We start from the raw sequence: 26898 nt of genomic DNA, 5'->3' as shown, positions 1-26898 counted from the left end.
CTGCGCGGGGAAGGGAAATTTTCAGAGCGTACAACGCCTGGAAGCATGGAAGCATATTTTTAGCAGCTTTGGACTGGGCCAGCCCAGTCCCGGGGAGGAGAGTTGGTATAAGTTTTGCGAACGGTTACGACTTTCCATTGCAACAATCTCGTCGATCGGCACGGTACGGCAGGGACCGGAACCGGATCTATCTGCAGCGAACGATCTAAACGGCCACGCTCTTTCTCGTCGCTCTCCGCCCAACTTGCCGATAAAATGATGATGTTGCGAAAATAGATTTACAATTTATATCACAATTAGTCGGCTGTAGTTGTGGCTGCGAAAGCCGTCTCTTCGCTCAACCTGTTGAACGTGTGGAACGTCGAAGGTAGGCGATTGTCCTCGCGTTAGTGCTGGGGCGTTGGAAAGTGAGAGAAGGTAAGACCACCTTCGGGTGGTCTTTTTTCATGTGCTAAAAACTACCATTGGCAGCGATTACGCGCATAAATCGGCAGTCCGAAAGCTTGCCGGGAAGTAAATGGGAGTTGATGTAGTTTAGTTTTTTTATTGATTGTTGGAGGAACTTCGATGACTCATAACCAGGCTTCGAGTTACGAGTGCTCTGGTCAGTTACGATCCTAGTGTGTTCTACTATACGCTGTGTATATCGCCGACAGACTTGAGCTAAGTCAACTCAGTGTTTAGGGTTCTGTTGCCCGTTCGTCTTGTCTATAGATGTTTCCGTTTTTGGGTTGGGCGGTATGGATGGAGTCACTCTCGCCAAGGACATCCAACGTTTTTTTTTTAATACTCATACGCTCACAGCTTCCGTAGGAAGGTGTGAACGTGTGTATGCCCCTAAGGCTTTTTTATGATAGGTTGTAACGGATGCAATTTTTGGGGCTTGATTGATTACTGAAGTTGAAAGAGCAAGCAATCCGCTTTTTGCTATCTCTTTCGGGGCTACTAGAAGGTTTACCTCGGCATGGTAAACCTCGACAAATTAACATGGGTGAGACTGAGGATTTTTTTTCGTCTAACTTGTAACAGCCCTCTGATTGGTTTGCCGTAGTTGATCCGGATCTGAAGGTTGACATGATCGCTGCCGCTTTGTCACAGCTTAAGATAGTAGCTGACGGCCATACGAGATCTAGAGGTTACAAAGGTCTGTGGAGAAGGAAGAAGCTTTATTAGCTATGGAAGAGCAAACATAACTAAAGCACCGATTTGTTTTGAGAAATTGGGTGAAGCTTTACATTTACTACCAATCATTAATGTTCGGACGATCCACTATCGCACAAAAAGAAGAGAAACTCTTCAAGTGACATTTAGATGCTTGCGGTAAATAAAATTCAATTAAACAACAGTACCTTCACCGTGTCGCTAGTGTACCGCGCGGTATGGAGCGGTCGGATCAGAGAAATCCCCAAACAAAACGAGGTTACCGAGGCACCACCGTCGCTGATTGATTGGAAAGCAAGAGACAACACGGACGGTGGACTCAGCGCTACAAACATACGCTAAAGCTGCCCCAGAAAAGGAAAAAAAAACTAGGCGAAACGACCGAACAACGAAATTCCGATCCAATTCCTACCGCCGGGCGTGACGAATTATCTCCTTATTAAATAAATTTTCCACTACCCCAGTACAGTCCCACCATTCTGGTTGGGCTCTTTGTCCGGTTTGTCACCGAACCGAAGGCCAGTAGAGACCGGTGACCGGTCCGAGTGTGTGTGTGTGTTGTGTCCCTCTGCGAAGGCTTAAGGTGTGTCTCCGGCTGGCACCGTATTGCACTGCAAATGACTCATGGTTCGGTGCGGTACAAGGGATAAGCGCAAGTTGCATGCTGCATATTACGGTTTCGATTTCTGACTGACAATATGTAGCACATTGGGGTGTTTAACACACACACATTGCACCATCTTTGTCACGTTTCGGTTTTTATGGACATGGGCGACCCGTTGTAAGGTATTGCCTTATGGCATCGTGTTGTGCTGTTTTCTAGCGAATAAATGAATCCATCGTTTCATCATTCGGTACGAGAAGTACACGTGGCCACCGACGATCGGGCGTGGACGTGGAGCCCTACCCAAACATTTAACCTTTTTTTGGTGTTTAAAGATATACAAAAATAAGAGACGCACAGTGTTTTTTGCCTTCTCCTGCACGCATCTTACCGGTTGAATTAAGTACCCATTAAGCGATCAATGAAAAAGTCTACGGGGTGGCAAATCGGGGCGGGATCGAATCGCTAATTGAGACCATTTTAATGGTCCACTGGTAGCAGTGCCGTCAATCGAATCGGAGTATCTCCGGTTTGGCTATTATTTTCTTTTTTCTCTTCCTTCCTTACGAGACTCGGTTAGGGGTGTTGTTTTCATTGCCGGAAATAATGCACCCTCGAAGGTTGTGCAACTTTAGTCGAAAAAGGGAAAAAATGGCCGCTTCATACGATATATTTTGCGACCACAGAGCTTAACCTCCATATGGCTAACGTATCCATAAGCAAAAAAAAAAAAAATACCTTTAGCCCTTGGCCACAATGTAGGTGGTGAAAGAATTTCAAATCAATAGCAGCAGTTTCTTGTAGCTCACACACAAAAAAAAACCTCCATTTAAACAATAGCAAAGAGACGAAGGTAGCAAAAACAAACCGCGACCGCGCGCTAAAATGGAACCTCATAAACCGCCGGAAAAATGGCGATGAAAATGGATACATTTAATCTTATTAGTTGGCCGCCGTCAGGTTTCTTGGAAAAATCGGTGGAAAATCGGTAGACCTCCCTGTGCTGGGACGAATTATGAAAGGTCTTGCTGGGTGTGTATGTGTTTGTGGGAGGAAAGTGGTCCTTGAAGCCGAGCGGCCCGGCTGTGGTTAGTAGTCAGCTTAATCAGAACAAACCGAGGCTATAATACGTTCCGGGTGGTTATTAAATTATGCGATTTATTACGAGTTATTGATTCATTCCCGGAAGGGCAACGATATTGCGCCAACCGTTAAGACATTTGTTTTCTTTCCATTCTTTCTTACAGACCTGCAGTAACCGAAGGATATACTGCCACTACTAAGGAAGTGTTTATCCGTGTCCGCAGACGTTAGAATCACAGTGCAAAGATAGGCAGGTGTTACCGTTTGTGTTACAGCTCGATGTTAGTGGCGCGTGTGCTCGAACGAATAGGTGGCTAGGTGCCATGGTGTGCTATAATCTAGTGAACAATGCGCGAACCGATAGCAACCGCACCAGCGCTGGCAGCCGGAAACGTGGTGGCGCCATCTACTGCGGCCACAATGTTTGGCATAACGAACGCCCAGATTGTGCAGTCATTTAACGGGCTGCCTCCGTTGCAGGGCGATTGTCCACCGGTCGGTCAGCCGTGCATCGTGCGTACAGTTAGCAGGGCTTCATCGATTGGTGGTGCCGGAACGCTGAGTTCGCTCAAGTCGATCGGAGGTAGCGGTGCCAGCAGCCCCGTTACGAGCGTCAAGCGGAACAGCTCTAGTTCAAGCTTCAGTAGCGGCAGTGAACGGCGAAGCGTGTTCTACACGGATCCCGAGCAGAGCAGTACGGTAAGTCCTCGGCAGTACGGAGGGAATTAGTGGGAATTGGTTTCCTGTTGATATTACTTAAACAAGTGGGTCATTAATGTAAGAAAAGCGTAACGCTTAAGCTACTAGTAATGAACGCTTTACTAGCGGAGCTCCTGTTAGCGACTACTATTTATTTTCTCTTCGTTTCCTTTGGCAGATCCTCCGATCGCTCCTTTCTCACGTTCCTCTCTCTCTCACGCTACATTCTCACACTATCTCTCCTACTACATTCTCACACGCTCTCTCCTACTCCTCTCTCATCCACCTTAGAATTCTCAACACTCACCACCAATAATGGCAGTCTGCTAAGAGGATAGGCCAAGAGAATAGTGAATTGTTTTTCAAAGAATCAAGGGGAAACGTAACTGTGCTAACGAAGTAAAATGAATTCTTCATTCCCCGGAAGATAGTCTGGGTATTACCGTCCTATTCAAATGTTGAGATATCTAATCATCAAGCTCTGGATGTGGACGCTTACCGACATATTAGTTTCCCATGTATCAATATTTTAATGCCTTGAGGATGTTATGAAGGTAAATATTCAGTTTTACTATTTGAAGAATAGTCCCAGTTAAAATGTTTCCCAATTTGCTTTTGTTTTTAAGGTTTTCAAATTACAGGAGTTTAAACTCTAGAATAGGAAAAAAGAACACTTGTAGCGATACAAATGGTAAAGCTCTGGCATTGACGTGACTTTAAGAGATTTTCCAATACTTTAGTAGTCGAATTTGAAGTTTGGTTATTAAGTTTTCTTTTTAATGAATAAAAAACCTCTATCAATAGTCTATTTTGATTGGTTATCACTCTCTTCTAGGATTTTACGTCCTACTAGGTTACGCCTGCTTTACTAGACTTGTTTATACCACGTAGTTGGATCGTCAGCCCTCCAACTAGACTTCTTGGTACAACGTAGTTGGATAGTCAATTCTCAAAGAGACTGTAAATTATACAATGTAAATCCGTTACATACGGAACAATTTACGTGTAAAACCACAATACACCACGAATTCATGCTAAAAAGGTCCACGGATCAATAACCGTCGAGGCATACAGGCTTTCGCGGATGAAATTTCGCAAAACTAGAAGTAGGTCTCTCCCATGCGGGGGGAAGCAAACACTGGAACCGATCTACGAAACTCACGAGATACCCAATTCCACGGACGGTGGAGTAGAAATCGTACCACGTATTATCGAGCCATGCTGCAACTATAAGGCGTGCAGATCTCGATGCAGATTAGCCATTGTTTGGTGGGCTTAAGGAAGAAGCGCTTGAGCGGAATCTTTCGACCGTCCAGTGTTATGCAACTGGGGGAAAAAAACAAGCAAATGATGGTCTGCTAGTCCCGGCTCGATCGCCATCTTTACCATCGGATGAAGATGATGAATGCATGAGTGTTGCTGCTACTAGCGTCCATCTATTATTGAGCGGCAGCAATAGCGCACCAAAGCCGGTAAACGCATCGTGCTTTATTGAGTGAACGGAATACTAATTAGATTTTGGCAGGCGAAAATCATTCCAGCAAGAAAAAAAAAGGGACCATAACTTTCCATCTTGCATCCAGCTGCATGTGGGGAGAGGAGCTTTTTTTTTTAGTAATCGTCTACTTTCGTCTACTTTGGGTGGCTTTTTCGGGTGGCGAGAAGGTGGGTAACGTAACATCGTGCTTCATGGTTTGCTACACAGAAAAGCCAAAGCTGACAACACTCATAACGACGAGCCGGCACGGATTCGTCGCTAAGTGCGAACTAAAATGGCCACTTTTAAGGCTTATGAATAGGGAAACGGGACGATGCCGGGGGGAACGGAACGAGTGTGCAACTATGTAAGGAGTGTTAAAGGGGGTGTTTTTGTTTCCTTTTATTAGGTCAAAATGTGTTACATTGGGCACGCGTGCCATTAGCAGCTAGTTCGTTGAGGGTATTAAATAAAACAAACCTGGCTGCTGTCAAAATACGCCACGGGGAAGTTACATTGTAAGAATACGATGTTTACAAATAGAGTTTGCAGCAACGTGGCTTAAATATCGTACGTTATTTTTAAATTATGGTTTGTTTGCAAGAAAATTAAATTTAACATGAAGAGTGTACGTTAATTCACAACAACTCCACATCAACATTCCCAAACCTCAAGCTAAACTGTTGATGAATGCGGGCCCTTTATCAAACTGGAACAATTTCTCAACTCGTCAATCAATTTGCTTCTCGCTGCACCATGAAACCGCTAAAAATGTGGTTACTCGTTACACAGGGGCCTCCATTTGACGGGGTGGCATTTGAATGTAATGGATCAGGTATTATCTTCCCGCATACTGTAGTATTGTTTGCTCGTTAGAAACGGAGTTGTCTAACAGCCGGAGGGAGGTAAACAAAATTGAAAACCTAAAAACGATCAGCAACGGTGCACGGTAATGCACAAACAACAATGCACGATAAATGCAAACGAGCTTTGGGTGGATGCTGGTGGGTGGGCATGATAAAAGCTTTTCGAACCTTCGATCACTGGATCGAACTGCACCCGGGTCCTCACCGTCGTAGGAAACGAAATCGAAAGTCGCTTGTTAGCGGAGTTGCTTGTTGCGGATAAAATGGAAACAAATGATGATGGTGCTGCTGATCGTACGGTCGATTGAGGAAGCTTCGTCTAATAGTTGAGCTAGATTGATGATTTCATAGGAACGGGGTTGTGCTGTGTTCTCGACCGGTATAGCTCGAGGGTAATAATCTGATGTATTATTACCCAATAATTTAGTCAATTTGATGAAAGCGAACCTACGGATGAAGGAAACTCAACCCTTCTCCTGAGCTGATTGATTGGCGAGCGATCAATGCCTGACACAGTTTACAGTGAAATAGCAACAATGTAGGCTTTGAGGGGAAAATATAAAATAATAATCGAACAAAGCAATGAATGACGATTTATACGAAGTTACAGTTTATTTTGATGTAGCATTCCATCTACTTGGAGTGCTTTGGATGGAATTCAGAATTTATTTCATTATACTGAAAGCACAAATTGAAGTTCGTGTGCAATATAAACCAGTCCTAAACCTAAACCTTTGGAACACTCTGAAGTCCGTTCCAAATCGTGCTGTGTACGGTTATGAAACCGATTAAAAAATATGTGTATTTCAAATAATAAATTTCGCCCCGAACTGCTGTATCCAACCTGCTCGTCTTTAGGGCTGTTGCTTTATAAATTCATCGACCCTCTTGATTTGCGTTGCGGCCGTAGGTTTATGGTACCATTGTTAGCAACAGGAGCGGAATGGACCGGTTCGGTTGTTCTTACGACCATACCGGTTGGTAGTTTACGGTGCGGTGGTTTTCCGCCCGCTACATCATAAAACAGCAACCGAGCCCGGAAGTTTACGCAACGGCATTAAGAAGTCCTGCTGTTGGGAGGAAGATCATTAATGTCTTGCAGGTTCTTTGCAGCTTTGACCTGCTGTGATCAAGCCCATAAAGGTAAGGGTGGAAGCGAACGTATCGGGCCGGGTAATATTTGTCCAGCAGCTTGATCCTGTTCGCTGAGAAATTGAGTCAACGTGGATATCGTGGAAATGGGAAGGGTAGATCATTGACATCTTGGCCTCTAGGTGGGTGGGTGGTTGGATGGTTGGACCACAGGAAAGTAGTTACCATTCCGTCTCCGGAGCTACCATTAATGATGCAAATTCATGCTCATTGTGGCCGGTGGATAAGAGGGGAGAGCCTGTATGCGAGTTGCTGCCATTTGGTGAAGGTTTATTTTCGTTAATAGCTAACACTGGATGACGGAATTTAAGTGGTGCTTTGTTAGCTCGGCATGCACACGAGAGTGTGCGCTCGGTTAAGCGTCGTTTGGTGCAGATACATTACGACCAAATAGTGGGTCTAAGACGGACATATGACACGGGTGGATTCAAATCGGGGCTGTTACTTTGCGGAACGTACTTGAAGTCTACTTTTTGTTCGTCTCTAGGTTATCTAGATGGATGATTTATAGATGAAAAGTTCACCGGGCAAAGGCGCCAAGGTTTGGTTGCGGTGTCAAAACATGGATGACTTGCAGTAGGTACGCAAATTTTGGGCCGCGCTCTCTGGCTTTAAAGTGACATTTGTGGTGACCTTTCCGTGCGAGATACAATGTTCGGAGTTTCGGTTCCGTACACTTTGATCTAGATATTGTTTATGTTTGTCGTTTTAGGTGCTTAGATGGCCTAAATGTACTTAATCATGTTTTGAATGGAGCTACACAAATATTCTTCCAAGATGGTCCATCAGCAAACAACAGAGCCATACATGTTTGAATTGTTATAATATTTTACCCTTCTTTGGGAGCAATCTCAAGCCAAGCTGTAAGGATTTGTGAAAAGGCAAGTCGATAGATAAATCTCCCAATGACAAACCTTTTAATGGCGCCAAATATCGTGTATGCGGATTTGTGACAACCTTATAAGAAATTCACACAAAGGCGACAGAAATCCACCATCCGTAAGCTATCGAAACGTCTGTCAGCTTTCAGTGTGCCAACTTTGGCAAAAATTGATGAAAAAAACATATGATTACAGCGCCGAAGTTCGGTGAGCATTCAATCGTGCCCAAGTCCCATGTCTCGTGCCAAAATCCCACGCTCAAACTTCCATAAACGATCACTCCCGGTGCCATGTCGACGCGATGTTCATCCGGCGTATGTGTTATTAGTCCGGATGGCTGCACGGTTGGACGCCGTAAAAGGAAAACCTACAGAAAAAAGCGCGCTAAATAGACACCATAAACCCGTCGCGATCAAGTATTGATCAAGCTGTTGAATGCTGAGGGCTGTATGTTTGCTTTTCTCTGTCCGAAAATCGATACGCGTCCGGTGTGACAAAATCCGGTGCTCAATATTTGTTACACAGTTGGGCGAGATCCCACCGGAGAGGAACAATCAATCTCGTAGGGGATGTAAAATTTCTCCCGAATTCTTCCTTTTCGCTGCGCGTCGTCGTTAATAGGCTGGGACGAAGAGGGTGCGCGCGGCACGGAACCGGACCGGAAGCGTGACTTTCCGTAGCAAAACGAAAAGGGCCTCATGGCATCAATCAGGCTGGAAGTCGGCAAATCAATAGCCTAAGCTGTAGGCAAACCAGTTCCGGATGGAATGGTTCCCGAAAAGCTCGTCTGATCTGCTGAGGGCCTTCTTTTTTTTTTCGGGGATAGACGAGAAAGTCGACACGATACGCTGTAGGATGGATGGTTTGTACCATCTTCGGCGTGCGTACTGTGACGTCGCCAGCAGACGCAGATAGTACGAAGCGGACCTTACTTAACGGGCTCGTCTGCTAGGCGGTGGAACGAATCGCATTTGATTTCCGGTACTAATCGATAAACGGTTTCGTTCCATTTGATCCATCATCCCCCCCCTTTAAAATTGGGTAAGGAATAGCGGGGGCCCGGAAAGGTCGTTGCACGTGAAACAGTTACACGGTTACACGTGTACTTGCACACTCCTTCATGAACCCGGCTTCATTTTCCCTTCTTCTTTACGTTAGTTAGTGTAGGTTTTTCCTGCTGCCGTTTTTCGCTCGCGCAACGGAGTGGCAATTGCGTAGGAGATTGCGAAGCTTTGTATTATGATATTGAAATAAATGTGATGGCAGCTATTGCGTCCGTTTCCGGTATGTCATCGATGAAGATGAGATTCGTTTTAGCCTGGAGGCCGTTTCGTGCATAGAAGTGGAGAATGAAAGAAACCAATTGGCAGGCAAAATTAGCTTCAGCACCATCAGTCGGACGTTAAATGAATTCAATAATGTTTGCTGTCGATTGGAATGATTGCGTTTTTGCAATCTGCGCATTAGTTTCCTCTCAGTATAAAGTTTAAAGTATTTTAAGATCCGAAGTGTGTTTGTCTAGTTTTCAACAGTAATCCTATAAAAATACATTAAACACTAAACTTTTATGTGTCACACTTTTACAATATAATAATGGATGTAAGGAAAGACATTTCGTTTGATATTCCTTCCGTGACTAAGTCTACGGTGAATTCTTTGGAGCATTCCAATTTATAACTTACGTTTGACGACTAAGAGGAGTTCCCTAGACCGATCAAATAAGTCTGTGCAGAGACCGTGCTGGACTTCCCAATGTCTATTTACTCCAGATGATAAAACGTGTTCAAATCTCCTTTTTTATTTTGTCAGCTTAGTCAGTCTTCCAACATATCTTTGGACAGTTTGAGTTGTAGAGGTTATGTGATCATTACACTGGAGTCCTGAGAAATTAAAATATGAACTTCTTCAATTTTTAAAGCTTAAATGAAGTTGACCAGTTGCGTCGGATTGTCTCTGTTTTTTAAAAGAGCCGTTTCTGTATGATTTAAAAGGATACAGGAATCGCTGTACAGCCTTTTGAGTAAAATAGTATCTTTGGTCTGAAATACTTCACTAAACATCCAAGTTTGATTGTGGACTGACTTTTGATCGGATCGGAAACACTTTCCCAAGAGCTTAGCCCTCCCAACCTAAATCGTGAAATGTAGATTGTTACTTATAAACACTTCAACAAAAAAACATGGTCATGAAAAAATATAGTTCTACCTCAAAAACCGTAAAATTTAGATGATTATGACGGCAGGAAGTGAAAGAAAATGTCTCCAAACAGATCGTAAAATTTTATTCATTAATCCTTTTTTTCCTCCCCTCCCGGCATCATGAATGTCAACGTACCGCCACCGTTGCGGACACATTTCAAACGATTATGCATTCTTTATGCAATGCCTACCGAAGAAGCCTCCAATATTCATTTGTTTGCCGCGTGTCGCAGCGTTCGAACCACTGCTGGAACAATGGGGTTTCGAGTCGAGTCACGCAAATTACCATAACTGCCTTTGCCGTAAATGTTTCAATGCAATGCATCGGCAGCAGCTGTGTCAAGAAAGTGTCATGAACGACCTGCATCAATCGCCATAATCGTACATTGTGGCACATTAAAGTGAACGATCCCGGGACCCGGGAGGAGGGCATCCACATTTGGGAAGTGACGGCACTTCTAATGAATATTTAACAGCTCGAGAAGCCGAGCGGTAATGCTCCTTGAAGATGTGAAGAATACGCTCCAGCATGACCTAACCTTCCCCCGTGTGAGAGTGTCGTGAGCTACATTCGGGCGGCAGTTTTTGTTTGGTGCGTTTTCCGTTTGTCCAACCGCTATTGTCGCCGCCCGAGCCACGCGCGACAGTGGGAGCGATCCCCGAAATTGCGACGGCTTGCCGTGTGATCTTGATGCTTTAGAGTCGCGTGAGGGCAAGTGAAGGGCTTTTCATTTTGTTTTTTCACGGATATGAGGTCACGGTGCAGTTTTGTTTGCCGTCTTCATGCCGTACGCTCTCCCGGTCGGTGAGCGCGCGAGAGGTAGCACGTGATTTAACGTGTGAACGTTTGGGGACTTTGGCAATGCGGACCAGTTTGGAGCACGGTTTGGTTAGCGATTGGTACAGCTGTTGGCACAACATTGCCATTGCGTTTCGCAAGCCGATGTCTTGTGTTTTTTTTTTCATGCCGCCAGCGGGCAGCAACAAAGCGAACCATCATCGTCAGGCAGGCATACATAAATGTGAATCCCTTTGGAAGCGGGCCGAACGACCGGAACGAAGATCACGATTAGTGGCTGCTTTACACGCTTCGCTGCTGGTGGGAGGGCCTTTCAATTAAAGTATCAAATTACCGCACATTTCAGACAATATGATGAAACGATGGCGGTGCACAAGATCTGGAACGGAATGCATTGGACGTGTGGTAACGTACGTTATTCTACCTGGTGTCGCGATACGATCAATTAAAAATTCGCGTGTGCTTTCTATGTTTTTCGAATGGAAAAAACAAAGCGAATATAACTGTGCCTACAGAATAGGGGATCGATCTGTTTAGGGTGAATCGTCATCCAATAAAGCTGAACCCCTTTCGATTAGGGTGGCGTTGATGGATGGTGTGTTTTTGCAACCGAAGCATGATCGATGGCTGAAGATCAGCTGGTTAACAAGCATACACACATACACTTGCCCGGGTAAGAATGATGAAGCTTACGGGCAGTGTTAACTTGCCCGATTAACCACCCTGTCAGAGGGAGTAGTTACAGTTGAAGCACCCTTTAATAATGCTGCACTGTGTAGTGGAAGGAAAATGGCAACAATTTAGCTCAACCCAAACGCCGGTGGTAGACCTTTCCGTTGGCCTTTTCGATGCATTGCTTCTTCGTATGTTGTGTGGGTGACCGTCTGGTAGTTATGAGTCGCGGGGCCTTGCCATTCTGTGGCTCATTTTATCGCTCCACAGCTCAGGGAGGTTCAGTCCGCTTAGGTGAGGGTCCACATCGTGAGAGAAGTCAGAAAGTGCAAAACGGTCCGGTGTCTGTCAAGCTGATTGCCAACTGAAGCTAGCTGCACTGAAGGCACCAACGGTGGGGTGTTGTTGTTGCAATTGGCCATAGTTTCGTAGGCGGCGGATACGCCGTGTACGTGGCCATCCGTTCCGATGAAGGTCCGATGGTTTTATTTCGTTTTCATGCCATTTTGTTGTGGCAAGTCACCCTGCTGACTTGCGGTGGCGTACGGTGTCCGATTGTTAATTGCATTATTATGGTAATTAGTTGTTAGGTGGAGTGCAATTCTTCCCCCTACAAGCCTTCTAGAAAGTTTGATCTGAAGTGCCTCAACCGCTTCTGACATGCTATTGACTGTATCGAAGGAAACTTTAATGAAGTTTAATAATTTCTTATTTTTGTAAAGTATAAAACCTGTTGTGGTACAACTAACCCACCGTTTATGCGCAAAAAGATACCATCTCGGCCCAAAATGAGCCCGCTTAAATGCTAATTCGTGACCTGCCTGTTAGCAGTATACGCCCACCAAAAGGTCCATTACAGATCCTCATCGTCAAGCCCCAACACTGATCGTTGTTGCTACCTAATCGTTGTGATCATGTTTTTCGGTAAAACGATTCCCACCGCCCAGCCGGGCGACGACTACTCGCCCACGTCCTCCGCAAAGGCGATTCACACTGCAACGGGCCGTGATTGATCGTAGAAATGTCACGGTCAGACTTGTGTCGGATCGTCGTTATTTGGACGATTAAAATCATAATCTTGTCGAGCCGACTCAAGAGTGTCTTTGGTTACAATCGTCCTATTGTGCGTGCTAGTCCCCGAAGACACGCGCAAAGCATGCCCTTTGAGCTGTGCTCCGGATCTGACATATCTCCAAGCCGTCGGACACATCTCGACGACCCTGACCAGTTAAGTATTGTTTCGAAGGAATCACTATTGTTGTTGGCTTCCAAGCTATTCTAACGATTGTCGCAAAGGCACAAGAATCGTTCCCAGCAACGCATCATCCGAAAAAAACATGTGGCATCAGACTTGATTGTCACTTTAAGGACTGGAAACGGAGTCATTTACACGTTCACCTAATTTGATTATGATGGTAGGGAAAAATTACACGACTATCGGTAGCACCAATCTGGCTACATGACAGCAGCAAAAGATACGGACGCGCTAGTTTGGGATGAATTGCACCTCATAAAAGATCATCGATCTGATTGGTCAGATATCCAGCGCTGGTCACAGTCCACAATAATTGACAGCATTTATGGTGTGGAATTAGTACGCTGTGCTTGATTGGTGATGGATATAGGAAACGCTCTAGCTCCATTTTAAACAACAGGATCCAAATGAACATGACGAACGCAAATCGAAAATCATTCGTTTAGAGCAGAAAACGGAGAGTTTGCTTAACGGAACGCGTTGCTGTTTGTGCCGTTTGTTGTCGATCGCAATAGGTGGTTTTTCGTACGTCTTTCAGATTGATTTAGGTTTAGAAATTCTCCTTCCTTTGAACGTGCTAGCTTAACTGTGTACAGTTACAGGTTTAATGCCGTAGAAAATCTACCACGATCCGATTATAAGATCAGTGATTCGTGACGACGTCTTAACGGGGACGCCGCCATCTTAAGACCTAAGGGACGGCCAGTCAGAACGCATCGACGTTTGTAATCGCTGTCAGCTGATCGTCGAGATCGTAATTCTTGGTTGCTATCGTTCGGTAAAATCGTGACCAAGCTATCGAGGTTTCTCGTACGAAAAGAAAGCTACCCTATGCGACAGAGAAGGATGGCACAGGGATGCCCTTCCTTTGTCAAACTTATGCACTAGAACCATACCCAGGCCAAGAGGACACGTGGAGCTGTGGAACGGGAAACGTTCGTTGACAGTTTCTGGTTGAATTGATTCTTCGTGATCCTCAAGTGGAGAAAATTAGCTGTAGATGGGCAGAGCGAGTTCGTGATCATCACCATCCTTTTGGGTCCATGCTCATGCCTTGTCACCGGTACCAGTGGACCAAAGATTGGGGGAGTGTCTGGAGTGTCGAAACGCGTTGTGCGGTCCCCTGGCTAAGCATTTGCCCAGCAATTGAGGCATTGAGGACAAGCCCAAACGAAAAGATGCTCACGTTCAGCATTTGCCAATCGTCTTGGGATCGTTACGAATGGCATTGGGTGGGGCTGTAGCCAAAGTTTCTTTGGCAGAAAGTAAGCAGACATTCCTGCTGTTGGTAAAAAGATGATCATCTGCTGTTCGTTCGAAGGAAAGTTGTCTCGATTGGATAGTGAAAACGTTGAACTAAGATGATCTTTTCCGATCGGCTCTTCGACGAAGCAACGACCGATTGACTGGTCCTTCCTTCGTCGTACCATTTGGTGGCTGCCAATCCGTGCTAAGCGTACGGTAACCCCTGGGACTAGACTAATTTGAATAATGTTCAATCTCGCCATTTGCTAAAGGGGAGAAAACTCTCTCTTTCGTTCGGTGGAGCTGCATTGCACTGTGCGTCCGGACGTTTGAACCAGATGGTCGTGAATGGTGGTGGTGGTGGCGTCGAAGATGTGATCAAATCATCATTCCTATCGTCCCAATCTTCATCTTTCCCAGCGCCAAGATGCCATCGAACTGTGATGTGTGTTTGTGTGTGCGATTTTTTGTTGTTGTTTTTCGCACTGGCCGATACCCCATTCGGTGTTTTGCGGTGCTCCATGGGGATGTGGATGAAGATGCCTGTGGGTCCGGAACGAATAACTGTCTAGCAGCTGAGCCAGTCATTTGTCGCATGTGTGGATGAAGCGTGCTGCAGACGATTACCGACACTGTACGTCACGCCGGGCGGTCTCGTCAGCACGACGACCTCTCGACGTAGACGTGCACGGAACCGGTATCAAAGGTGGTGGATAAAATATCTATCAAACGAATTACGAAGACCGGAGCAGGGGGAACCGGGCAGTACTGACACGGGTCTGGACGGTATATCTCGTGTGTGCGCATGCCTTCGCAGGACTTCCTCCCGTGTCGGGGTCGGGCCTTAATCTTTCATCGCGCGGATCAGACACGGGTGATCCAGTCGCGCAAAGTTGGCACATGGGAAACTTGTTCGTCCACATTCTTCATTTGCGTACGTTCGGAATGGCCACGCGGAGGGGAGACACTCGAAACACATGATCAAACTTCGATTGCCTCACTTGCATACCATCGAGTCGTCTCGTCCAAGCCTTGGAACAAGCGCACGCTTAAGCGTCCAAGTTCAAAGTCAAAAAGGGTTTTGAAATCGCACTATCCGAGTGGCACGGGCTGGTTGTCAAGGGGCTTTGCCCGCACAAATTAAAAGACGATTGGACCACCGGGGCTAACGGAGGGGAAAACTTGTGATTACTTTGCTCGCGGAAATGGACTCCCGTACGCACACCAGCTGGCTATTAAAACGTTGTTTATCGATTGTCAAGCAATGGCCAATCGCGTCACGTGTGCGCCGTGTCAAGAGCCTATTGGTCGCTGCTAAGGTCGCTGACAACGGAACGGAAACGCAAGTCAGCACTAATTTCTCTTCCGTGGACCGTTGATTAAGGACAAAAGACGGAGAGAGAGAGAGAGAGAGAGAGAGAGAGAAAAAAAAAAACATTAACATTACCCATCGAAGTGGTCTCCTTCCGTCTAAGATCGAACTGGCCATTCTCCGGAGTGGAAGACATATTCGACGCTGGTACAGGGAGCCAGTGCGGAACGGAACGGACCCATAATCGGCAAACACGGTTAACCTTCGTCGAGCAGCAACGCAGGGTCTAGCGTTTGGCTATTAAAATTAATTTAAAGGTGAAATTTTGCGCTTCCCTCCAGGCGGCGGGGCATGTTGGAGTTCGAGTGAAATTGGAGCGATTAGTCGTCACTTTCGAATTGAGGTCTTGGGTGTTTTGGCGGTGTGTGTGTGTGTGTGTGTTTTTTTTCCTTCTATACAACAACAGTTCCGTCGTGTGTTGAGGGAGGCTGGTCAGGGTGAAAAATGGCGATAGTGCAAAGTCAGGAAAAACATACAAAATGTTTACTTTTTTGCCCGTGTGCCTTTCCAAAGCAGCTCGCGGGTAGTAGGTTAAGTATCCGGAGGTGGTTGCATTTACGTGGTGAAGACTAATTGCAAATGGACATCCGAAAAAGGGTGCCTTCTTTGCGAAAGGGTATGGTCAGTCGGCTGTCACGTTTTGAAAATCGAAAGGAAATTGGGACACACGTGCTTGATACCTTTGGACAGTTGTTTGGGTTCGATTTTATGTCAGGGATAGCTCGTTATGCGTTATGGGAATGGTTGTGCTACTATTATCGGTGAAGGTATTGTATGTTTCCCTTTTTGTATTGTTTGTTTTTATAGCTTTGGTAACACAGGTCACAAAATACAGTATTTAGGGACACGTTGAAAACGAGTTTTGATTTCATAAACTTTTATCATGTATACACCCAATTTCGAGCTGCCTTTTATTTTCTTTTTTTATTTTAATCTTCAAGTTTATGTTGCTAATATATTTCTAACGAAAAAACACATTTCTTTTTGATCTGCAATCTGAATTGAACTTCTTCAACTGAAATCAATTTACTTATCAACGTTTTTACTTATTTTTAAATAAATAACTTTTTGAAGGCCTTGTAGCTTTACCCAAAATCAGAACGAATGAGCCACTGAGAGAATATTCTTTCTCAAGTATGCCATAAAATTAGTAATCTCTGTTAGTTCTTAGCAAAAAAATTATCAACTCTTGAAAAGAATTCGAGCAATTTAAATTCTTTCTGGCGCATGTAGTCTCACTGGAAAACAAAACCTTTACAAGCAAACCACAAATAGAAACGGTCAAGAAGTGCTTTACATAGCGTAAGGTCAGCAAGAAATGCATCTAATATTTTTGCAACCGGTGGGCTTCATGTTCGGTATTTAACACCCCCCCCTCCCCCCCCTCACCGTACAGAATGTCCATTCAGCGATTCCGCTCACGTTTTCCTAGCTCTTGATACCCAACCTTTGCCCAACCATTTGGCAACAATTTCTCGAAACAAAGCAACAAAATGAGTGAATTTCTCAAGCACATTCACAGCACGGCTGGGGGTGTTTTTGTTCTAATGTGCTCCATGAAGAAACGCACACGCCAAGAACATAAAAGGGTTGCCCGGTGAGGTAGCGCTAGAGCCGATGCAACGGGGCTTCGGAAGCCGCGAAAAGTCATATCAGCAGGTGCAACTAAAACGCATACGAACAACGGTTTAGCTTGGAAGTGCTTCATGTGTATCGGGAGGCGTGTGGGGTTCCACGTTAGCTCGACGATCCCACGTGGTCTAATTAGTTAAATCTGAAGCGCAACACGCAAAACACACACTCACCGCCGGTGCGCAATTGAGTGTTTGCGTGTGACCTTTGTACTGGCTGTGAAGTTATCGTCAGGTGAGGGTTTCGAGACGGATGACCGGTGAGAAACTTCGCTGCGTATGGACTACGCTCAACGTGAAGTTGGACGCTGTTGGACAACTACCGATACATTAGCTTGGCTATTGAGCTTAACGAACGCATTTTTATCACACTATCAATGAGATGCACTACAGCTGGGTTATGTGTGTGGGTAGCTTTATCTTTAGTAATTTATCATTCATCTTGCGTACGATGTAGGGTTGGAAAAAACGGGGGGGGGGGGGGGGGGGGGGGGGGAAAGAAAACAAACAAATACAATGCAAGCCAAGAGCAAATTACAATGAAACCCTTGGACTGCCTGCGTAGGTTATGATAGTGTGTGCTCGGAAAACTATAGCGTCATCGATGTTTCATTCTCTACTTTATCACCTACTCTTATCGTGTGGTAGTCAAACAACCCCTTTAACTTTTGCATCATTGTTTACGGTGCTCATTCGGCAGGCATTGTATTATGCAAACATTAGCCATTGCTTATTAAAAGTTTTATTAGCTCGAATGATTAAGCCGCATTTGAAATGAATGATATTTAAGTTCTGAAAGTTTTTCCAGAACCTTCTGATAATAGAAAACTATTATTTAAAAACCAAAACCCTTTCCGCCCTACCCAACCGATCAATAAAACAACAGAACGTGCAATCGATCGATACGAAGATATGGCAAACGAAGACGCTTCGTTGACGCCTAATGATACCGTTCGCTGGATGGTCGTTCGAGCCGTTCGCAACGCTATTAGGGGCGATAAGCGATCGCGTTCGCAATCGAACCCGGACGACCGCTATCCTTCAATCACACTGTCATCACTGTCATTGCGCTGATTGCGCTCGTACGGTCGTACCTACGTGGCGGAGTGCTTCTTGACATGCATTTTTAAACGAGTCCGGTTAGCAGCGTAATGATAATGGTGGTGGGTAGCCAGCCAGCCCGGTTGAGAGTGAAAACTTACTCCCCATAATGTTTGCTTATTTTATTACATTGGAAAGTGTGATCGATAATTTAGAAATAAACGATTAGAAAGCGAACAGACATCGGTGGCTAAAATTGTCGGTGCAGATATGCAGTTTTTGTATTAAACTTTGAACGTGTTGATACATTATATTAAGAACTGCTCGCAAATAGACCTCTAGCATATAGGGTTGTATTAGGAAAGGAACTTTTGAATGTCTCAAACGGATAATGGAATATTGCAAGTTTCTTGTGGAATTTTGAAATAATAATACAGTTGGACTTGCGATTCAGTTAGAAGATAATTGCGATTCAGTTAGAAGAAACAGTGGATTTTTTTATGAGCGTTTGGAGTTCCCCTGTTAAACCGACAATGTACAAAATGTCATGCAATTGTTTGTTTACATCAGCACGTTGTATCATTGTAGTTTTTACGGGTTTTCCGTAGAATTGCTTGTGAAATTTGTTCTAATTAATGCATCTTTAATCTACTACTTACTACTCCGTACCCGCGATACAAATTTATTAATTATATATTAATGCAAAATTGCACGACGGACTTGCAATATTCTACTATCCATATCAAACATTCCCATAAGTGACTTTACTTTTCTATCATACGGATCGAAACTCTGTACTTAAATGGAGTGCGGCTCGAAGGTACAAGCGATAGCGGTGCCGATCGTCGCATGGTAGGATCGAAGTTCAAAATCGAAGTAAGCCATTTGATGTAAGCCATAGCCGGCATGACCTTGTAGGGTGTTAAGCCAAGAAAAAGAAGAAGAGGATTTCATGTTCCAATATTCCTAATATCTCATGTGACCATACTAACTGCTTGTTTCTAACAGTACATTTATTTCTAGTTTCACATCTTACTTTTCTAGAATTATATTCTAATTATACGTTAAACTTTCTAACGTTTTTTTTTGCTATGGTAATTTCTTTGTGATTCAATATGAGTTCTATGTAGTTCAGAAAGACTTTCATAATTTTTAGTTTCTCAGCTTTCGTGCTTAATTTTATAAATAGCTTTGCTGAGCTCTTCAAAATTGTAGATGCTTAGGCCGTTCCTCTAGCAATATACATACTTTTCTGGTTGATCCAGCTCTTTATCACTGTTCTGCATTTTGTTGATTTATGCTCAATTGTCTCATGTTTACCTTTTCTCATACTTTCATATGATCCAATGATGTCATTGGTGTCTTGGTTTTTACTTTTTCGTTAGCTAGCACGTAGTAATTACTGCTTTGAGCTGAATACAGTTTTCCAATTAATTGTTGGATGTTTGCGGAGGTGCAGAGGTAGAAGATAGGTAATTTAGTAATCTTTGGAGGGTTTACTGGGCGTTCTACATAAATGTGCGTGAAGGTCATCGAACTTTATTCGCAAAAGTGTATGTTTACTTGGAATGAATTCAGTTTTAAAGCCGGTATAACAAGGTTTAGTCCAACTTTTGCGTATGGTAGTGTTTAATTGCTTTAAATTTCTAACTAAATTAAAGTAAGTTACTAAATTTAATCCGCCATTGAATGTGATGTGCCATTGAGTGAGATAGTCAGGATGGGGTTTGAAACCGATCCCTCAATCGTTAGTTCAAATTTCTATATATTTTTGTGTCCTATCAACTTTGTGTACTCACTTATGCTTTGTTTACTTAGTATAGATTCCTTAGATAATTTGCTTACCAGGAGGTGGTTTCGATAATATTATACGTGCATATTAATTGATCGAGTATGCGCTACCCTCAATCCCTGACAGGATTAGCTGATCTCGTCGGGTAGATGGATTAATTTACGCGACTCCGACAGTTACCCGCCAGTGCTTCTGCTTGCACACAAAATGTAAATGAATCACTTAACGACACATGCCCGTCAGCGATATCATCGTGTTAACATTTATCCACCGCACCACACACTCGTCGAGATAATGTTTGGCCAGCATAACCTTACCCATCCGGTGTGCTGTGTGGGAAAGATTAACGTCAGCCGCTCGCCCCATTAAATCAAGCACTGTATTAAGATCGATTCCCCAGTTCAGACGCTATCATTCGAGCGCGATGTAGTGCTGTTGTTGGCATGTTTGGTGGTGCTTCTTTCGCGACGATACATTCCGGGTAATTGTTTCGTGGGCAGGTGTATTTTATCACCACTTACACTAACTTGATGGTGGAGGGGTTGGTGCGTACGTGATGATGCAAATATTTGATGATCGGGGTGCGATAAAGTTTATCAATGGGTTGTTTTTTTTTTATCTAGCTTTGGTCGGTCCGGGTGGTCGTGTAGGATGGTATCAAAATTGACAATAATGTTTCGCACGGTTAGTGTTTAAAGTGTTGTACTTGGGTGAACTCATCAAGCGTTCGAGTGAGTTTAAAACAAAAGTTTGTAAAAAGAGGTGATATCTTAACTGGGAAAAAATGGTGTACGAAGTGTGAAAAATTAATTACAGCTTATAGTTTTGCAAAAACGTGCCATGTAAAATGCAAAATGTGCAGCTTTCAAAGAGAAAAATTACTCTTCATCGATTTTTACACGCTCGTTACAACCAAACGAACTGATTTTTCCATCCGGGCTTTTGTTTCGTTTTGTACTGTGAATTCGTTATCATCAGTCGTGTTCGCAAAATGTGGAAAATCAATATTGATTAAATCAAAACTCAAACAAGCGCTAGGCCATGTGTTTGCAAGGCATGCAACAGATTCCACAGTAATGCACGCCGTGCCGTGATTAACCGTGCCGTGCGATTATTCACTCCGCCGTGAGATAACTTGGACGAGCTTTTGGTTTTAGCGAGATTCGCTTTCCAATGCTGCAGTTCAATGTTGGAAGCAGTAATGTTTTCTCTCTCCTTCAATGCTCAAAGACTTTCCTTCCTATGGCCGCTGATTTGCCTTACGAGCAGTTGAGCTATGTCTGTAATTAAATAGCTTTTTGTTGTCATTTTGTTGCATGCTACCGTATCGTAGGCATCAGAAAACGCCCCATGATTAGCGTACAGATATTACAATCTGTTGAAGGTAATTTATTTCTTGCGCCCTTGCAGATAGGTTTCGTTTTAAATTTTCTCAATAGGCAAACTCAAACCTAGTGGGGAAAATATCACGAAAAGTCATGATGAAAATCCTTGGTACGGAAACAAAAACCTTTACGTTTACTGTAATAATTGTGAGCTTCATTTACTGTAGGAGTTTAAAACAAAAACAAAAAATGTTAAAAGTCATGTTAGACGTCCATAAACGACTCCATCTGCCATGGTGCTAAAGTAGCTAAAGCAGGGCGAAAAACTAGAACAATTTTAATCCAGCATAAGCTCCATCAAGTGAAGTGAGCAATAAATATGCAAAATGGAGGAAAATTTATACTCACAAAAACCGGGAGAACCGGAAGCATCGTCACTCGTCCGTGTTTCGTTACAAGAGAGATTGTAAAGTTTCTGTTCCTCTGCTTGGGGCTTAAATGAACCAGCACCGACCGTGGAAAGGGCCAAGATACTTAGAAGCAATAAAAGTCGATCTGCTGGTTGGGCGTTGAGTGTATCGTTTATGTTTCGCCTTTACCGAGTCATTGTGCAAACTTTTGTTAAATTCCACCTCTACTACCATTCATTCCAGACGAAAGCTGAGGAAAAGTATGACGTGATGACGAATGACGATAGCTGCTCCACGTCAGACGCCTGTAGTGCCCTGCTAGGCACAGTGAACGATGCGGATAAGGTGAGACGGCCGCGGGGTGTGCAGAAAGACCAGCGTGGCGAACCGAAGGACGATAGTGCACTGCGACGGCTTGACAATGGGCAGGTACGGCGCAAACAGCGTCCCTGCAGTAGCAGCGTGCTGGACGGGGTAATCGGTCCCAAGACCCATTTGAAGCTAGTCAGCCAGGAGCTGGAATGGGAGCGGAAGTTCCGCGATGATCAGCTGTCCCGCATACTGAAGGCACTGATTGCCTTCGAGACGCGGCTCAAGAACGAGCAGAGCCGCATTAAGCAGCAGCTGTACGAGAAGGATGACGTTATCAATCGGCAAAACTGCACGATTAATCGTATGAAGCGGAAGCTGGCAGCGGATGAAGCGACAGCGGGTGGCAGTGACGGTGAGGAACCGACCGCAACGGGCGTCGACGAGGTGGCTCAGTACTGTCCAAAGTGTCGTAAAAACTACTACCGGCTAGAGTGTCGAACAAGCGGTACGCAAACATTCGAGTACTGTCGGGATGATGGTGCGGAGAGTGTCAATACGGGTAGGTAGTTGCACTGAGGGGAACGGAATTGAGTGCATTTGTGAAAAAAAGGGGTTAGATAGAAAATGGTAATAACGTTTGCTCCCATTTACTTTTTTTTCTCTCTTTTTCTGCACAGAAAACTTATCCTTGAATAGTGTAGAGTATGCTTCATCGAGCGAGGAACAAGAGTCATCACTGTACGTGCGAGCCAACTCGTTTAAGGATGCACGCCGCAGCCGGAAGTACACGAGCAAGCGGTCCTACCAGGGCTACCAGCGAGGACCGTCCCGAGCGAGCAGCTTCAAGAGCAGCGCCTCGGGCCCGGTTACCGGTACGCTGGCAAAGCTTGTCGAGCGAAATGCACGGAATGGTGCGCGGCGATTGAGTGGCCCACGGGAGGAAGAGAGTGGCCACGAGGCGTACGTTAACATAGAACCAAATGCGAATGTGCCTAAAATAGTGATCTACGAAAATTACGAAAGCGACAAGGAAAATAAACGGATGGATCAAAACCGACAGGAGTGCGACAACAACTACGACAACGTGGAACCGTACTCAAATCGTATTGACTCGCTGCACGGTATACATGGCCGGAGCAGTGGAAGGTATTCGAACGATGGGCAATGCAACCCACAGGAACAGAAGCAGCAGGAGCATCAGCATCAGCATCAGCAACGAATGGATGGACACAGCGATTATCATCCGGTCGGTTCGAAGCGTAGCGATGGAAGCGAACAGATGGAGCTGGATGATGGGACCATCTTTTACGAAGCGAATGCGAGTGCCGGAAGTGTGAGCAATCAGCAAAAGTACACCGAAGGGATGGAGATGAAGCAAACGATCGAAACGAATGACGACTGGTATGCGAGCGCCAGCGATATGGAGGATTCGGATACGGCCCTCGGTAAACCGTACAGCAATGCAGCTGTCAATCCGGTGCTGGAGTGTGTCAATCAGGTAGGGAATTGATAACGTAGGTTGTTGCCGGTGCAAATATTTATCAAACTTTCTGCTTTTCCGTTCACCGTAGATACTTCTCCAACAATCGATGGATGGTTTTGGAGACAGCAACAAGGACACCACCACCGGCGAGGGCACGGCTGAAGAGGAACTCTACATAAAGGCACAGCAACCTTCACCACCACCGGTGAAGGAACCGACGGCCGTGCGCTCGAAACGGGTTCACTTTTCGACGCAGAACAGCATGGTTCAGGTACCGAGGATATCGCTCCAACCGACGACATCAGTGTCCAGCCAGGGAAGTGGGTCGTCTAACCGGAAGGATGATAAAATTTCACCAACGTACGAAATTCAGAGCATCTACAGCAATGAATACGAACCGATCGGGTCGGAACACAACTCGTACTCGAATTACTACGTCGACATGGAATCCAAGCTCGGTTCGGAGGATCGTGAACGTGAGCAAGCGTTGGCAGAAAAGCGGAAAACACCTCCGGCATTACCACCGAAACCGGCCAACCTGTTGAAACTGCAGCAGCTATCTAAGGGTAACCATCAGCAGCGGCAATTAGTGTCCTCACCGGCGAAAGGACGTAGTACTTCCGCTCAGAGCGACATTGCCGAATCGGAGCCGGACTACTGCTCCATCAGCGAGATCCAGGACTCGGTGAAATGTGTTCAGATTGTGGCCGAAATCCACAAGGACGCGTGTGAAGATGATTACTCGATAGTAGACGAGGAAGAGAAGGAAAAGCAGCAGCAGCAGCAGCAGCAGCAGCAAGAAATTGTGACCCGTGGTGAGCTGGAGGAACTGGGCAGCAAAAAGAGTTGTTCTGAGCTGGAAGAATCGTTTGCCGACGTACCGAAGCTACCGAACGTGGCAGAAATAGTACCCCCGAAGAAGGAGCCATTAAACAAATTCATTAGCCAAGATAACTACATTACGAAGTCGTCGGGCAGCAGTTCGAGCAAGGCAAGCCATTCGAGCGGAGCTGGCGTTGCAGTGGGTGTACATACGCCGAGCAAAAAGGACGGTGAGTTCCGGGAACAGTTGTCGGAGATTATAGCCGAAATCAACAAGCAGTCGCCCGCCATCCGCAATGCTTCGAAAAAGCAAATCCCAGTCAAGGACCTAAGCCCGGCTTTTCGAGGCGTTAGTCAAATACCGAGTGTGACGTTTCAGTCAAAGTTGAAACCGGTGGATAAGTTGAGCTTCCTTTCAAAAACTTCCACGGCAGGTTTGTCGGTCGGGTCGATACCTAGCTTGAGTCACACTACACCGAAGCTGTCCAGCTCGATTGCACGACCCTCCATTAAGCCGTCCATGTTGAAGTCGTCCCTCTCGACGAAGGCTCTCTCGAGTACGAATCTCACGCTGGGCAGCGGCGGCATGAATCCGTTCGGCAGTCCAGTGAAATCGGTTTCGTACATCCCAAACCTAAAGTCGCCCAGTGTCAACAGTCCACTGGCTGGCAGTGGTACTGCTAGTGTTGGCTGTTCGCCCATAAAATCGTCCACTTCCACGGTGAAGAAGGTAGCGAGTGCTATAAACCTAGCGAACAGCTCAACCACGTCCGTGCAGACATCCGCGGCTACGGTTCCCGTAATTATAGCCGAGGACAGTAAGCTACCGATACAGGCGGAATTTGATTGGTACAATTTAGATGCCGAATACGGGAAATCCAATCAACCGGACGTTATCGTGGAAGCGGATCCAAGTTCAAACGGGGAAGCTGACGGGACCGGCGATGAAGAGGACAGCGCATCGTGTGCTGAGAGTCCTTCGAAGATGGTAACTAAACTGGAAACTACCAACGGTGTAACGGTGACTGTGGAGGACAGACCTTCTGCAGGCGTGACTACCGTCGAGAACGGAGCCAGTGAGGATTGTGAGGAGGAAGAGATGGAGAACGTGGAGTACAATTTGGATGAAGAGTACAAGAGCCTAGGACCAATAGTGCCACCGCCGGATATTATACAGAAAAGCGTACACCCACCGATAACTCCACCGAAGAATGGCAAAATCCCTTACAACAGTTTGTCGTTCAAGGAGCTGATGCAGCTTAACGAAACGCCTAAAATTGTGCAAGAAGCAAAGGCGGGTAAACCGGCAAAGACGGGTACGGGAGTAGAAACTGTACCGAGTGGGAGAAATTACGAACATTTCCTGGACGATTCGGGCCTTTGCTCGAAGCCAATCATCCTGCCAAGGAAGAAGCGTGTGTACTATTCCGGTCCGTTCGTATGATGTCTGATGAGCAAGTTTGTTTGGAGCAATTGGTTAGTGACATGGATACTGGTAAATAGTTTATTTGTTGTTCGATTTGTAGGTATACTGTCCGCTTGAATGCTTCTTCCTACGAGAAAGCGACGGATTAGAACGATTTAATATCTTACTGAGATGTTTCCTAGCGAGAGATGATCCCCCAGTGCATAATTAAATAAGTGAGTGAGAGTAGGGAATAAGCAACATTCCCCTAAACTGCCTGACCTCCTTAGACCTGAGAGAGGTGCCAACTGTGCCAACATTTGAGTACACTAGTTGTATATATTTTCCAGAACGTGTAAGATTAGTATGACAGATTGATCGTTTCCTTTTCCTGGCCGAAAAGGTTTAATGCTCGTGTCTTGTAACGTTCGTCCAGTTTCCTTTCTATTGCGGGCAGTGCTCGGGAGGGTTTAACTGAAATCATAATAAGTGCTGTTGTGAGAAACGCGCACAATTCATTCACGAGTTAATCGGATTGCATACCTTTGTGGTTCATCTACCTTGGCATTTGGTGATTGAATTCAGTACCCTTGTCACGTACCCATCGTTCATCGATCGTCAGTCCGTAATCGGATGGCGTTAATTAGATCAAGTCCGCTTGGCCGCACCGGCACACACTTTGTCATTCGTCGGCGTTTATGCAAATGCGGTCAAGCGCGAACATTGGCTCCCGGTTAAATAGTCCCGATGGTGTAGCTACAACCCCAATGCGTGATGCTTGCGCTAATACTGTTTGCCTTACTTGCGTTGTTGGGTTGATCGTGAACCGGGTGGAAATAATACGGTTAAAATATTGATGCACAAAATATGAATGGAACGAAAGTGACGGACGAACCTAATTGCATACGTGCTGAATTATTAATGCAATCATGCAACTGACAGTGCAGTGGAAAAAAAGGGTTTGGCAACAGTGGCAAATTTAAATAGACGTCATCGAATTTTAGGAATGGAATTTCGTTTGTGTGCGTGCCTGTTCAACGATAGTTTACGCTGTTGATTGTTCAATTATGTAATCGAAAGAAAGAAAACACTATTTACAAACAATTAAAAATTAAAGCATTAAGTGCATTAAGCCAATAGGCGATTAATTAGATACACTCACACAGAGCTCAACACATTCATCCGTAACGTGTCCCACACGGTAGGCAATGGT

The 26898-nt window shown here is 45.1% G+C and overlaps 3 protein-coding genes across 8 annotated transcripts in view; 2 read left to right on the top strand and 1 right to left on the bottom strand.

The window, feature by feature from the left end:
• Positions 1–26898, bottom strand: part of LOC126564362 (zinc finger protein ZFP2) — a 505414-nt gene that overhangs the window by 20670 nt on the left and 457846 nt on the right. The gene's annotated exons all lie outside the window — the stretch shown is intronic.
• Positions 1–26898, top strand: part of LOC126564970 (D-3-phosphoglycerate dehydrogenase) — a 483268-nt gene that overhangs the window by 447662 nt on the left and 8708 nt on the right. The gene's annotated exons all lie outside the window — the stretch shown is intronic.
• Positions 3175–25724, top strand: LOC126563868 (uncharacterized). Its single transcript, XM_050220648.1, has 4 exons — positions 3175–3547; positions 21907–22534; positions 22653–23473; positions 23547–25724. The coding sequence occupies exons 1-4, from the start codon at positions 3197–3199 to the stop codon at positions 25722–25724; spliced, it is 3978 nt and encodes a 1325-aa protein (XP_050076605.1). The 5' UTR covers positions 3175–3196.

This window comes from Anopheles maculipalpis, chromosome 3RL (genome assembly GCF_943734695.1).
Source record: "Anopheles maculipalpis chromosome 3RL, idAnoMacuDA_375_x, whole genome shotgun sequence".
NCBI lineage: Eukaryota > Metazoa > Arthropoda > Insecta > Diptera > Culicidae > Anopheles > Anopheles maculipalpis.
The sequence above is the reverse complement of the archived record's forward strand: the minus strand, read 5'-3'. Positions and strand labels throughout refer to the sequence as shown.